The 13842-nt window shown below is 46.6% G+C and overlaps 1 protein-coding gene across 11 annotated transcripts in view; it reads right to left on the bottom strand.

The window, feature by feature from the left end:
• Positions 1-13842, bottom strand: part of AKAP9 (A-kinase anchoring protein 9) — a 411545-nt gene that overhangs the window by 284027 nt on the left and 113676 nt on the right. For all 11 annotated transcript variants that reach the window (XM_068235446.1, XM_068235447.1, XM_068235448.1 and 8 more), the window contains one exon: positions 4856-7243. In XM_068235446.1, the coding sequence (XP_068091547.1) occupies positions 4856-7243 (2388 nt within the window). The remainder of the gene's footprint in view (positions 1-4855; positions 7244-13842) is intronic.

Genomic DNA, 13842 nt, shown 5'->3' with positions numbered 1-13842 from the left:
ACATCCTAACAGGCACAGATTCCGTGCAGGGGCCCCAGGGAACATCCTAACAGGCACATACTCCCTGCAGGGCCGCCAGGGGACATCCTAAGAGGCACATACTCCCTGCAGGGCCGCCAGGGGATATCCTAACAGGCACATATTCCCTGTAGGGGCCCCAGGAGACATCCTAACAGACACAGATTCCCTGTAGGGGCCCCAGGGGACATCCTAACAGGCACATACTCCCTGCAGGGGCACCAGGGAACATCCTAACAGGCACATATTCCCTGTAGGGGCCCCAGGGGACATCCTAACAGGCACAGATTCCGTGCAGGGGCCCCAAGGGACATCCTAACAGGCACATATTCCGTGGAGGGGCCCCAGGGGACATCCTAACAGGCACAGATTCCGTGCAGGGGCCCCAGGGGATATCCTAACAGGCACATATTCCCTGCAGGGGCCCCAGGGAACATCCTAACAGGCACAGATTCCGTGCAGGGGCCCCAAGGGACATCCTAAAAGGCACATATTCCGTGGAGGGGTGCCAGGAGACAGCCTAACAGGCACATATTCCCTGTAGGGGCCCCAGGGGACATCCTAACAGGCACAGATTCCGTGCAGGGGCAGCAGGGTACATCTTAACAGGCACATATTCCCTGCAGGGGCCCCATGGGACATCCTAACAGACAAATACTCCCTGCAGGGGAGCCAAGGTACATCCTAACAGGCACAGATTCCGTGCAGGGGAGCCAGGGGACATCCTAACAGGCACAGATTCCCTGCAGGGGCCCCAAAGGACATCCTAACAGGCAGATTCCGTGCAGGGGCCCCAGGGGACATCCTAACAGGCACATACTCCCTTGCAGGGGCACCAGGGAACATCCTAACAGGCACATATTCCCTGCAGGGGCACCAGGGGACATCCTAACAGGCACAGATTCCGTGCAGGGGCCCCAAGGGACATCCTAACAGGCACAGATTCCGTGCAGGGGAGCCAGGGGACATCCTAACATGCACAGATTCCCTGCAGGGCCCCAGGGGACATCCTAACATGCACATACTCCCTGCAGGGCCGCCAGGGAACATTCTAACCGGCACATATTCCCTGCAGGGGCCCCATGGGACATCCTAACAGGGCACATATTTCCTGCAGGGCCGCCAGGGAACATCCTAACAGGCACATACTCCCTGCAGGGCCGCCAGGGGACATCCTAACAGGGACATATTCCCTGCAGGGGCCCCAGGGGACATTCTAACAGGCACACATTCCGTGGAGGGGCCCCAGGGGACATCCTAACAGGCACATACTCCCTTGCAGGGGCACCAGGGAACATCCTAACAGGCACATATTCCCTGCAGGGGCCCCAGGGGACATCCTAACAGGCACAGATTCCATGCAGGGGCCCCAAGGAACATCCTAACAGGCACATATTCCGTGGAGGGGCCCCAGGGGACATCCTAACAGGCACATATTCCGTGCAGGGGCCCCAAGGGACATCCTAACAGGCACATATTCCGTGCAGGGGAGCCAAGGTACATCCTAACAGGCACAGATTCCGTGCAGGGGCACCAGGGGACATCCTAACAGGCAAATATTACCTGCAGGGGCCCCATGGGACATCCTAACAGGCACAGATTCCGTGGAGGGGCGCCAGGGGACATTCTAAAAGGCACATATTCCGTGGAGGGGCCCCAGGGGACATCCTAACAGGCACATACTCCCTTGCAGGGGCACCAGGGAACATCCTAACAGGCACATATTCCCTGCAGGGGCACCAGGGGACATCCTAACAGGCACATACTCCCTTGCAGGGGCACCAGGGAACATCCTAACAGGCACATATTCCCTGCAGGGGCCCCAGGGGACATCCTAACAGGCACAGATTCTGTGCAGGGGAGCCAGGGGACATCCTAACAGGCACAGATTCCGTGCAGGGGCCCCAAGGGACACCCTAACAGGCACAGATTCCGTGCAGGGGAGCCAGGGGACATCCTAACAGGCACATATTCCCTGCAGGGGCCCCATGGGACATCCTAACAGACAAATACTCCCTGCAGGGGAGCCAAGGTACATCCTAACAGGCACAGATTCCGTGCAGGGGAGCCAGGGGACATCCTAACAGGCAAATACTCCCTTCAGGGGAGCCAGGGTACATCCTAACAGGCACAGATTCCGTGCAGGGGCAGCAGGGTACATCCTAACAGGCACAGATTCCGTGCAGGGGCAGCAGGGTACATCCTAACAGGCAAATACTCCCTTCAGGGGCGGCAGTGGACATCCTAATGGGCATATTCCCTGCAGGAATAAAATGTATTTTTAGCTTTACTTTAAGGGTCAGCTAACCCAAAACAACTGTGGTTTTTTTTTTGTTTTTGTTTTTTTGTAAGATGCTAAAAGCTGAAATTGTGCAATGTTTTTGATGTCTTATGTGCTCTGATGCACAAAACCTGCTTGATTCCATCTTTAACATTCTCACACTAATGGTGCCATACATTGTACAATTATTTATTTTCTTGGATTAATTTAGTTCGATTATTTGGTTGGATCAAATAAAAAGATTTTTCCAACAGTTTTTTTTGATCGAAAAAAAAGATTATTTTCGACTTTCATTAGATTAAATCGTTTTGGTCGAATAAACGGGAAAATCTAACGTTTTTAATGTACCGTATATAGGCACCATTAGGCAGACCAATGATGTCACCAGGCCGGAAGTTAAAGGGCACATGAGGCAGCCTGTATCAAAGTGAGATAAGCATATATATATATTTCCTATCTTACCTTTACAGAATGTGGACTAGTCCATCCCCTCATGGGAGATTCTTAGTATCTACTTTATTCTTTAAAAAAAAAGCACTCTCTGGAGAAGATCTACACAAAATATACCAGTTAACTTCCCTACTTGTTTGCACACTATTTTGGCAGCTTAGCTGAGCAACTGCAGTTCAATAAGTGCTTTTTCTAAATAAAGAAATAACTGAAAATTCCCTTGAGGAGATGGACTAGCCCAAAGCCTAACAGAACTGTCAGATCTTTACTGCTTACTGTAAGTGACAGCAGAATGGGGGAAAAAAGCAATTTATAGTTCATTTTACTTGTGGAGAAATGTACATTTATATGTATGCATTTCAACATTTTAAAGATTTTCGTCATCGTTGTCCTTTAAAGAGACTAGAGTTACAACATTTTGATCCTTATTTCTTCTATCCTATAAGTTCCTATAGCTGTTCTAATGTGGTCTGGCTTACTGCAGCCTTCCCTAGTTGCACAGTGGCTGTATAATCTCTGTTATATAATCTTATCTTCTCTCCTCTGTCGGCTCTGTCGGGCTCAAGCACTCAGACTGGAATGTGCTTGTCTGCTTGGGATTGGATAGAAGCTATACACACCCTCTCCACGCCCCCTGCACACACTGTACGACTCACACACTAAGCTGTTTGTAAACACTGCATAAAACTGGCAATTACAAGCCAGGATTGCAGCAGGGAGTGGCAGAAAAAGCACAGAGGGGCCTAGGAGAACATAATGAATAGAATGGTATGCTTTTTATTGTAAGAAATTTACAGTACAGATTCTCTTTAAGGGCAAAATTCAATGTGTGCACACGTTTACACCTGATAAATCATAAAATCTGTGTGCATTTGTGAAACTCCTGACAGCAGGGATGAGAAGAAGTACGATAGGCCATTGTTACTCTGTATGGGAGCTGTATAAATGTACAAAGCAGGGGCAGATGTCAGTAAGACAGCTTAAAGGGATTCTCTGGGGGGGGGGGGGGGGGGAAGGGTTTGAAAATAAAAACAGTCACTTACCTGGGGCTTCTACAGGCCCCCTGCAGCTTTCTCCCTTGTCCCTTGCCGTCCTCCTACGATCCTCGGTTCCTCGCCGCCGGTGAATTATTTGTCTTACAAGACTAATAGTGCACGCTCCCGCTCGCGTCAACGGGAGCTTACTGCGCAGGCTCCTGATGACGCACGCGGGAGCTAGCATGCGCCGCAGTCTAACTAGGATTGCAATTAGGGACTGGCAGCGAGGAACGGAGGATCGCTGGAGGACGGTGCGGGACATGACAGCTGCAGGGAGCCGGTAGAAGCCCCAGGTAAGTGTCAGTTTTTATTTTCAAACCCCTCCCCAGAGAACCCCCTTAAAGCAGACCTGAACTCAGAACTTCCTCTCTGCTCTTAAAGATGCGCAACGTCATATTAACCTTTAAAGAAAAAAATTTCTTTGTTACAGCAGATACAAATCCTGTAATAAATCTGCAGTGTGTCTACTTCATGCCTTCATAGAAGCATACTGTTACCATCCTGCGTTTACACATTAGCTGCTCTGCCGTGGCAGAGGAGTTTCCTGAGCTGACCCAGCTGGGAGATCAAATTACAATCACAGATGAGGGGGAATTAAGCTTAACTCTCTAAATACATACAGGGTGCATTTCTCTCCGTTTTCCTTCTGTCCTTTGCAAGAGTTCAGGTCCACTTTAAGGGCAAAATTTATTGTAGGGGTGTACACACTTTTACACCTGATAAGTCACAAAACCTGCGTGCGTTTGAGCCAAACAGACAGCCGGTGAGAAGTACAACAGGCCATTGTTACTCTGTATGGGAGCTGTATAAACGTACAGAACAGGAGCAGATGTCAGTGAGATAGCTTAATATGCAACCATAATTGTGAACACTTTTAAACAAAATAAAGGGAAAATGAGGTTTATGATTATTTCTATAAATACAATGGTTATCTCATCAGTTAATTTCTACTTTAGCTTTACTTTAAGGACACACTATACTCAAAAAAAACAATTCAGATTGCATAAATAAATGATTAAAGCAATTTACACGACACAACTTCATTTCAATGCTGCTCACATGGGCCTACCTGCTGCTGGAGAACTGCATCCAGCCTCTGCATTAATTCTTCATTCTCGCAACGTGTCCTTCCTAAAATGGAAGATTCATCTTCAAGTCTTACAGTCAGTTCCTCAAGCCTTCGTAACAGGGTTTCCCTTTCTGCAGACGCCTCCTCCCGCTCTTTCTGTGGGCTGTGCACCTCAGGCAACAACGGTGTGGAAAGCACTGCGACTGGACGGACGGTTTCCTCTGTCAAGCTTCCAGGATCGAGGAAAAGGTCATCTGACACAAGAAGATTGTCCCGTGTGGTGCGTTCAATGTGAACTTGGAGATCTTCACTACTCTGTAGTGGCGCTTCTTCTAATTGTAACACTCCACCCTCCCCCTTATCGCGGTCTCTTTCTAAGCATAATGATTTCACCTGTTCTTTCAACTGATTTATTTCATTCTGCTTTAATTGTAACTCTTCAGACAGACTGGAGAGTTTGAGAGAAAGTTCTTGTTTGTCCCTTTGGGCAGTTTCAAGTTTTTCCATCAATTCTGTTGTGTCCTTCTCAACCACCTCTCCAGCGTCTGACCTGTCAGCTTTGACCAAGTTGGTAGATCCAGAAGCAAGGGACCGCAATCCATCCCCGGCACCCCGTTTTAATATTAGGAGCTCGTTATTGAGAGCATCCAACTTTGCTTTGTACTCCACCTCCAGCTTTGCTTTGCTTGCTTCTACTTGCTCTTTTAAATTTACCATACAGGAGTAGTCCTCTTTCAGTTCATGGTAATTTACTTCAAAATTCTTCTCGGCAAAGGAGAACGTGTTCTTCTGAAGCTCAATCTCCTCTTTCAGCTTCTGCTGCAGGTCCAAGAGTTGCATGTTTTCTGAAGTCAAGCGTTCAATCTTATTTTTGAGGTCAAGGTGATCATGACTAACGGATTCCGTTAGAGTTTCACAGTATTCCAGGTTGCGCTCTTTCAGGACATTCTGCAAGGCATCGTTTTGGTCTTTAAGAAGTCTATTGTCCGTTTCTAAGGAGGCCACTTTTTCCTTGAGAGTCTCTTTTTCTTTCACCTCCATCTCGAGCATCTCGATTTTGAGCTGCAGAACCTGAACCTCTTGCTCTATTGTTCCTTTTTCCTTCTCCTCCCTCCTCAAGCAGTCCAGCTCCTTCTGCAGCTCGTTGATTTGAAGCATCATTTGCTCCGAGTTGGGATCATTGACATTTCGCAGCAGGTCTTTCAAGTTTGATATTTCCAGCATTAAATAATTCTGTTTGGTTATCAGGTTGTCTTTTTCCAGCTGCATGGCTGTAATGGTCTGACCCATCTCGTGCTTTGTCTGATCGAGCTTCTGCCTGTATTGCACTTCTAAGTTGTCTTTGAGGTTCTCGATATTTGTCCTATGCTCCAGGGTTAAATCTTCCCGAAGCTTCACAAGCTCCTCTTCTTGGCTGAATAAAAAGTGCGTCCTAAGTTTCTCTAACTCGGCTTCCTGTGACTCGGCCATTCTGTCCAGCACCTCATCCTTTTCCCTTTCCAGCATCTCCAGCTTAATTTTGTAATTGGTGACTTCGGCCTCATGCTTCGACTCTAATTCTTTGGTAAACTCGTTGGCGGCGGCCAGTTGGGCTTTGAGGTCGTCAATGGAGACAAATAAACTGCTGGCCTCGTTCAGTTTGTTTTCCTTATCCGTGAGGCTCTGCCTGGCTTTGTGCACCTGCTCCCTGGCGAAGCTGAGATCTTGCAGCAGAGACTCAATTTGCTTCTGTAGCTGTGATTTCTCCATGGATACGGCCTCCAGTCTGTGGGAGAAGTCTTCCTTCATTTTATCCCTCTGCTCGTCAGACCGCTGCAGTCTTGCGTTTAATTCGTCAATGACAGCATTCAGCTCGTTGATTTGATGGTTGGCGGTGCTGACGGCTGTCTGGCTCCTTATCGCGTCCACTTCCTCCTTATGCTGGGCAAGCAGCCTCTCGATCTCCAGCGCGTGCTGCCTCACCAGCTCCTGCTTCATCTGAACGATCTGCTGCCCGTGCATCTCGTCTAGCTCAGCCTGAAGCTGCTCCAGTTTCCTTTGTGTCTCTAATTCCATTCGCTGCACAAGGTCTGCCTCTGGCTGACTGTCTCTATAATGCCTTCTCTGAAGGTCTTCCACGGTTCCCATTAACTGCTTGATTTCATCGGAGGATCTCCTCTCCTTTTGTCTGGAGCTGTTGAGCTCCTCCGAGAGGCTGCTGATTTCCTGGCTCTTTTGGGTTAATTGTTCTCTCAGTTCATCGACGGATTTGTCAGCCTCGCTGATTCTTTCTTTCAGTTCCAGACACTTGATTTCTTCATCGTGTAAGGCTGATTTCAGGTCATCAAGCACCAAATCCTTCTCATTCAGCTTCTTTTCAAAAGACAATTCGAGTTCTTTTTGCTGCACCTTCAAAAGAGAGGCAACAATGAGAGCATGGCAGGAAAACACTTTGGCTTTTGTTCTCAACTACTAATACATTTCCTATTACACCGAAAAAAAAACGTGCGATAGGAACCTCCTCAATCGCATTGTAGGAACTACCTTAAAGAGACAATGTCATGAATAAGCATTTTTAATACTATGAATCTCGACACTAAGTTAATCTGACATGCTTTTCCCCTTTAAGGGAAATTATTTAGATAAATTCAATGCTTCACGCTCAGTTTTATTTATATCTAGGATTATTGATAAAGATTTTTTTAGCTTGATTATTTTTATGTGCAAATAAGATGCAAAGATTCTGCAGTGTTACCGAAGGAGCCCATACACTTATAGATTGGCACCCGATGTGGCCAAAAGATAGATCCTTCTCAGAACAGAATCTGAACAAGGAGGGATCTATTCCTTCCAAATACTACACATAAATATTAAATAGATTTGAGCATGAAGTCTATTCAAAATCTATGCTACAGTCCTCTAGGGGTGGTCAATGAGATGTAAATCATTTTGAGTTGATGCAGCCTTATGCAAATGTTGTATGCAAAATTATGCAGCTTGAACATGAACCAATAAGATCCTGCTGAGGTAAAATTGTATTGGTCCTTTTATAACCACTTAAGTAGCAGCGGTCTCTGCCCCCTTAAGGACCAGAGACCACTGGTACAATACCGACGGAATCCTGACGAATCACCGCGCATACCCACCGCAAACCCCGGGATCCTCCTGACATCCACTCTGCCGTCTCTATGACGGCAGAGTCAGGTGAGCCGTCAGGAGCCGCTTTCATTGGCTCCTGACCGGTCTTTCAATGGGAGTGGCTTACATTGATAGACACCGCCAGGAGCCAATGAAACCAGCTCTTGACCGACTCACATGGTTCTGCCATCATAGAGACAGGCAGAGCCAGTGAGGTGCGGTGAGAGACGTCGGGTTTGAGTGGCGCGATCGGCGGGGAGCGACGGAAACGGCGGATGCGCGCTGCGGCGGTGATTGAAATCTACGCCCTGCTAGCCAGGAGCCCACCAAAACAGGGCGTAAATTTCAATCACCCCAGTACTAAAGTAGTTAAGCTGCATACATTTTCATGCAAAATTTGCCTAATCCTGCATCAACTTGAAATTATTTACATCTCATTAACCATCCCTACAGCCCTCCATTAGGCCTTGTTTACATCATAAATCGCAAGTGCGAGCACTTGCGTTTTGCTTTTTTAATGCACACTTTTTTAGCGCCTCCCGCCGCTTACCTGCACGTTACCTATTTTTTTAAAACTGCTTTTCTAAGCACTTTTGCAGAATAATTTGTTCTTTCACTTCCTGACGTCAGTCAGGAAGTGAACTCTTCCACCCGGAAATGAATAAATACAATGTATTTATTCATGAAAGCGCTGGGGAAATCCCTATACAAAGCGCTTTTTCAAGCATTTTTCCCTACACCTTCCATTGAGGCAAATCGCCCCGAAAATGGTACAGGCAGAACTTGGTGAGCGGGTCAGAATCAAACCGCTCATATGTGACCGCTCTCGTAGGGAATCATTGCACAAGTGATTTTAGCGCGATTTTAAAAATCGACGTCGCTTACAAAAACAGAAAACACTCTAGGTGTGAACAAGCCCTTACTGCAACGCTCTGTTTGTTCACCTGAGATAAATTGTCACCCAGAGCCCCAGAGAAGGTAGACCAGCTCTGAGGTCTTCCTCCAAGCTAAGTGCTCCCGTGGGGCCCCTGTAGGGTACTCGCGGCAGTGGGGCGCACTCATCACTAACCTGTCTTCATCTCCCCGACACTCGTTATCTGTGACCCAGCGGAATGGAAGTACTCAGGGCTGTGGAGTCGGTACAAAAATCCTCAGACTCCAACTCCTCAGTTTATGAAACCATTGACTCCGACTCCAAATACCCCAAATGGCTCCGACTCCTTAGTTAAGTACTTACCAGGGCTGTAGATTTGGTATTAATTATTCGACTCCGACTCCTCAGTTTAAGAAACCACCGAGTCAAACTCCAGGTACCCTAAATTGCTCCGACTCCTCCACTCCAACTCTGACTCTACAGCCCTGGAAGTACTCACGTAAAATGCCTCCGGGTCTGGGAAAATGAGCATCGCGGAGGAAGTAGGAGGTAAGGACACAGAAGGGAGTGCACCGACTAGACAGGCGAGTTCACCCTGCCCTGGGGAATACTATTTGCTGGGGTTAGATTGGGGGGGGGGCACTGGCGAACTCAGGGGGCTATTCCGGGTGTCTGGAACCTCCCCCCTGCACTGAGCTGTGTATTCAGCCAGGGAAGCCCGCATAATATAAACAGCCTCATTCTCCCTCCCTTCTTACTTCTGGTGCTTCCCTCCAGCTAATAGAATGAGAGAGGCAGCCGAGCTTCCCTCACAACCCTCACAAGAAGATGCAGCCTGCAGTGAGAGAATGTTGATTATGGAGTCCTGGACTCTCCACAGCACAGAAGTGTCAGACATGATAAAATTAGAATGCAGGCAAGCTGGTAAATATGCACAGCATGATGCAGAGCTTGCCTGGACTCAGGGTCTGTGGGCAAATATCTGTCTGGTCTCTCCCCATTGTTACAATGACTGCATGTGTGGGTAAGGTGTGGATAACAAGCTGAAAAGTTTTTGACAGTCCCTAGACTCCAGGAGGGCTTCTTTCTGACTTGTGTGAGAGACTGACAGGGACAGGAGTCCGATTACAGGCAAGTAGCCTGTGTGATGTGGGACTTCAATACAGATAAGTTCTCTGCTCCATCTCAGGCTATTCTCAATTTCTCCACTCCTCTCTCTGGGCTAGTGCAACGCCAAAATGACAATAGCAATCGCTAGCAATTTGTGAGTGTGATTTTGTGAAGTGATTTTCAGAGCGATTTTTGAATGAATTGCTCAAAAACATGCTACATGCAGTATACCTGCGATTTTGAAAAAATCACAACGCTGCTGTGGGAACACCCACATAGGGTAACATTAGCCAAGCGCTTTTCAAATCACTGTTGATTTGAAAAACGCTCAGAAGCACTCTTGGTGTGCACCAGCCTCCTTCATTCACCTTTGTTTCCCTCTTCCCCTAGAGCTGACTGTGTGTTCTTGTCTTACAGGAAAGCTAAATAAAAGTGCAATCCTGGTGAGGCAAAATATTATTATTTAGTATTTATGTAGCGCCGACATCTTCCGCAGATGCATATATCCCTGCATCATATGGGTATCGCTTGCGCTATGTGAAACTATGTAGCATATTCCACTGAATTGTCCAAACTAAGTCTATCTGCCGTTTCTTTCTCGGGGAGTTGTTCCAGCGCTGTACCCCGTTCACATTTGCTGCTACCAGAAGCCCTCAGAAACACTAGTGTCCTTGAGTACTTCCAAAGATAGGCAGCTCCGTAATACCCCAGCGCACTTTTGTGCATGGGCAGTATGGAGCCACCTGTATTCGGAAGCACTCGGGACATACGTGCTTCTGGACCTTTCAGGAACCCCCCCCTTAAAAATCCTGCGTTTGCCCCGGGGGCCCAAACAATTGCCTACTGCTGTGCCCCACACCGCTTCCTTTCAAGCTGGATCTTCCATTTGGTATGAACAATAATTTTGAACAATTTCAGACAGAGAGCGATCAAAATTACGGTTGGGTGGCCATATTCCGACATGGATGTCTGGCACATTCAGTCACAGTAATCAAATCTGCTGGGATAAATCAATTAGTGTATGGGCGCTTTAAAGCGAAAATGAAAATGATGATATAATGATTTGTATGTGTAGTACAGCTAAGAAATAAAACATTAGGAGCAGAGACATAAGTCTAATATTGTTTCCAGTACAGGAAGAGTTAAGAAACTCCAGTTGTTATCTATGCAAAAGAGTCATTAAGCTCCACGACTTTCAAAGTCGCAGAGAGCTCTGTCTTCTGAAGCTTGTTATCTCAACTGTCAGTCACTGTCTTTTCTTTTTCTCTGCAGAGGACAGGTCAATAGTTCACAGTCTGCTCTGTAAAATCATTTAGAATGCTGAGTGGTGTGTAAACTACAAATATTAGACAATAAAGCAATGTTGTAAAAAAAGAAAAAAATGATATACTGTATTTGCCGTAGTATACGACGCTCCAGAATATAAGACACTCCTAGTTGTAGAGGGCAAAAAAAATTTATATATATAAGGCCTGAAAGATAAATCGAATTAAAATCGAAATCGTGATCACCAAGCTCACAATTTCGGAATAGTCAGTGTGGCAATTTCTGCCATCACATTATTTCCACATGGGGGAAGTTTGAAGAAGCAGCTTCAAACTTCCAAGTCTCAGCGCATGCAGCCCGCAGCATCGGCAGCGTTGGACATACCTTCTGACAGGAGTCGAACGCTTTCCATCCTCTCTCGCCGTCCACCAGCTATTGTGCACAGCATACTTCCTGGTTCCTGTATGTCACATGGCATACAGGAAGTATGCCGTGCAGTAGAGCCTGCAGGAGGCTAAGTGGATAGACGGGCATCGCTGGACTCGTGCTGGAAGATGTGTCCAGCACAGCTGCAGCTTGGGGGACAGAGGGAGCACAGAGAGACCTAGAGGGTGCAAAAAGAGAGAGAGGGGGGAACAGAGAGGCACAGAGGGGGGAAAAAAAGCTTGATTTGAAGGAAATCGTGGATGGACTCGAAATCGTGATTTCGGACAGAAAAAGCTCAATTCAATTTTGTGCATTCATATTCCAGGAGCGTCTTTTACATGATCTCCCCCAATTGGTGTCCTTTTGTGTCCCCTACTGTTCCCAGTGGGTCTGCTCCTCCTCAGTGTGTGTCCACTCCCGCTCCGTGTCTCCTGCTCCCCGTGTATAAGTAGAAGTAGCAGGAGACACGGGGAGGGAGCGGATACATGGAGGGGAAGTGGACAAACACGGAGGGGGGTCGGACACACTGAGAACAAAAGGGGGGGGACAATGCAGGGAGTCCCAGACGCGGTGGCGGTTCGTATCATCGGGCATTCGTACGTTGGGGATTCCCTGCATTCGCCATATAAGACGCAGGGTCTTTTACTCCCCATTTGGGGGGGGGGGGGGGAGGTGTGTCTTATACAGTGACAAATGCAGTAAATTACAATTATATTTATATAACCCTGAAGAATCTGGATTCTTCTTCAGCTAAATCTTCTGCAATGGGAAAGCTTTCCAACTACCCAGCAACTAAAAAAAACCCTCGGTGTCTGCGCCGCCCCCTCCGTCTTCCTCTCCGCAGCCTCTGGAGGACTAGAGAACAAGGAGAGCTGTTCTTCCACCCCAGGAGCAGAGCTTTTTATTACTTTTTTCTACATAAGCTTTCATAGCTTGACAAATGATACGGAGATTGCCTATACAAATGCTGTGTCAAAGCACGCCGTTACATAACATTCTATCATCAGCACAAGCTTATACGAGGTGCGGGGAAGCGATTTTCACAAAGTATTCAACATAGGAAAGAAGAGGAATGTAAAGAATAGGAATGTAAAGAGGAGGAAACAGAAGAAACATAGCAACTAGTGCTGATGTGTTTGAAACTGTTCGAATTCAGAACGGTGTTCCAAATGCTTTGGATCAGAACTTGCGGATTGCAGTGTCAACACACTTTTTTTGCCACTTTCCATGTTGCTTTTCAGCTCTTTGATACTTCTTCCTTCTGGCTGTGAAGTAGGAAGTATCGGAGAGCTGGATCTTGACGAGGAGCGCGACAGCAAAAGGTGGCGGCAAGAGTGAGTTTTCCGTTACGGCATGTGTTGTTATGTGCGTTAGTAAGCATTTATGTGTATTATAAATTTATGTGTATTATTATTATTTCTAGTTTTGTTATTTTTTATTATTTTTTTTTTCTCTACGCAATCCTCCACACTCCCCCGTTGTCCTTAAAGGACCTATGTTGCGAAAATCTTAAAATTGTAAATACATGTAAACATATACAAATAAGAAGTACATTTCTTCCAGAGTAAAATGAGCCATAAATTACTTTTCTCCTATGTTGCTGTCACTTACAGTAAGTAGTAGAAATCTGATATTACCGACAGGTTTTGGACTCTTCTCATGGGGGGGTTGTCAGGGTTTTCTTTATTTTTAACTGCACTTAGTAAATGGCAGTTGCTCCGTCCAACTCCCAAAAAAGTGTGCAGCGAGCAGGGAGGCTGGCCAACATCTTTGTATAAATCTTTTTCAGGGAATGTCTTTATAAAGAGTAATCAGGGAATGTCTTTATAAAGAGTAAAGGCCATGCTGAGAATCCCCTATGGAGAGATGGACTAGCCCAACATCTGTCGGTAATGTCAGTTTTCTAATACTTACTGTAAGTGACAGCAACATAGGAGAAAAGTAATTTATAGCTAATTTTACTCTGGAAGAAATGAAATTCTTATTTGTATGCGTTTTAAATTTTATGATTTTCGCGACAGTTCCTCTTTAAACAGGATGTGATGCAGAGGAAGCTGTGCAGCTGAATTCTGGGAATTTGTTTTGCATAGCGCAGGCGCATGTTCTGTGCGATTCCTTGCACTGCCCATTGAGATTCATTGTGGTCTGTGTCCAACGCGCTCCTATGTGTCGAGTGTTAAGATGTCTCTTGACA

Source organism: Hyperolius riggenbachi, chromosome 5 (genome assembly GCF_040937935.1).
Source record: "Hyperolius riggenbachi isolate aHypRig1 chromosome 5, aHypRig1.pri, whole genome shotgun sequence".
NCBI lineage: Eukaryota > Metazoa > Chordata > Amphibia > Anura > Hyperoliidae > Hyperolius > Hyperolius riggenbachi.
Note: the sequence above shows the minus strand (reverse complement) of the source record. Positions and strands in the feature narration are given on the sequence as shown.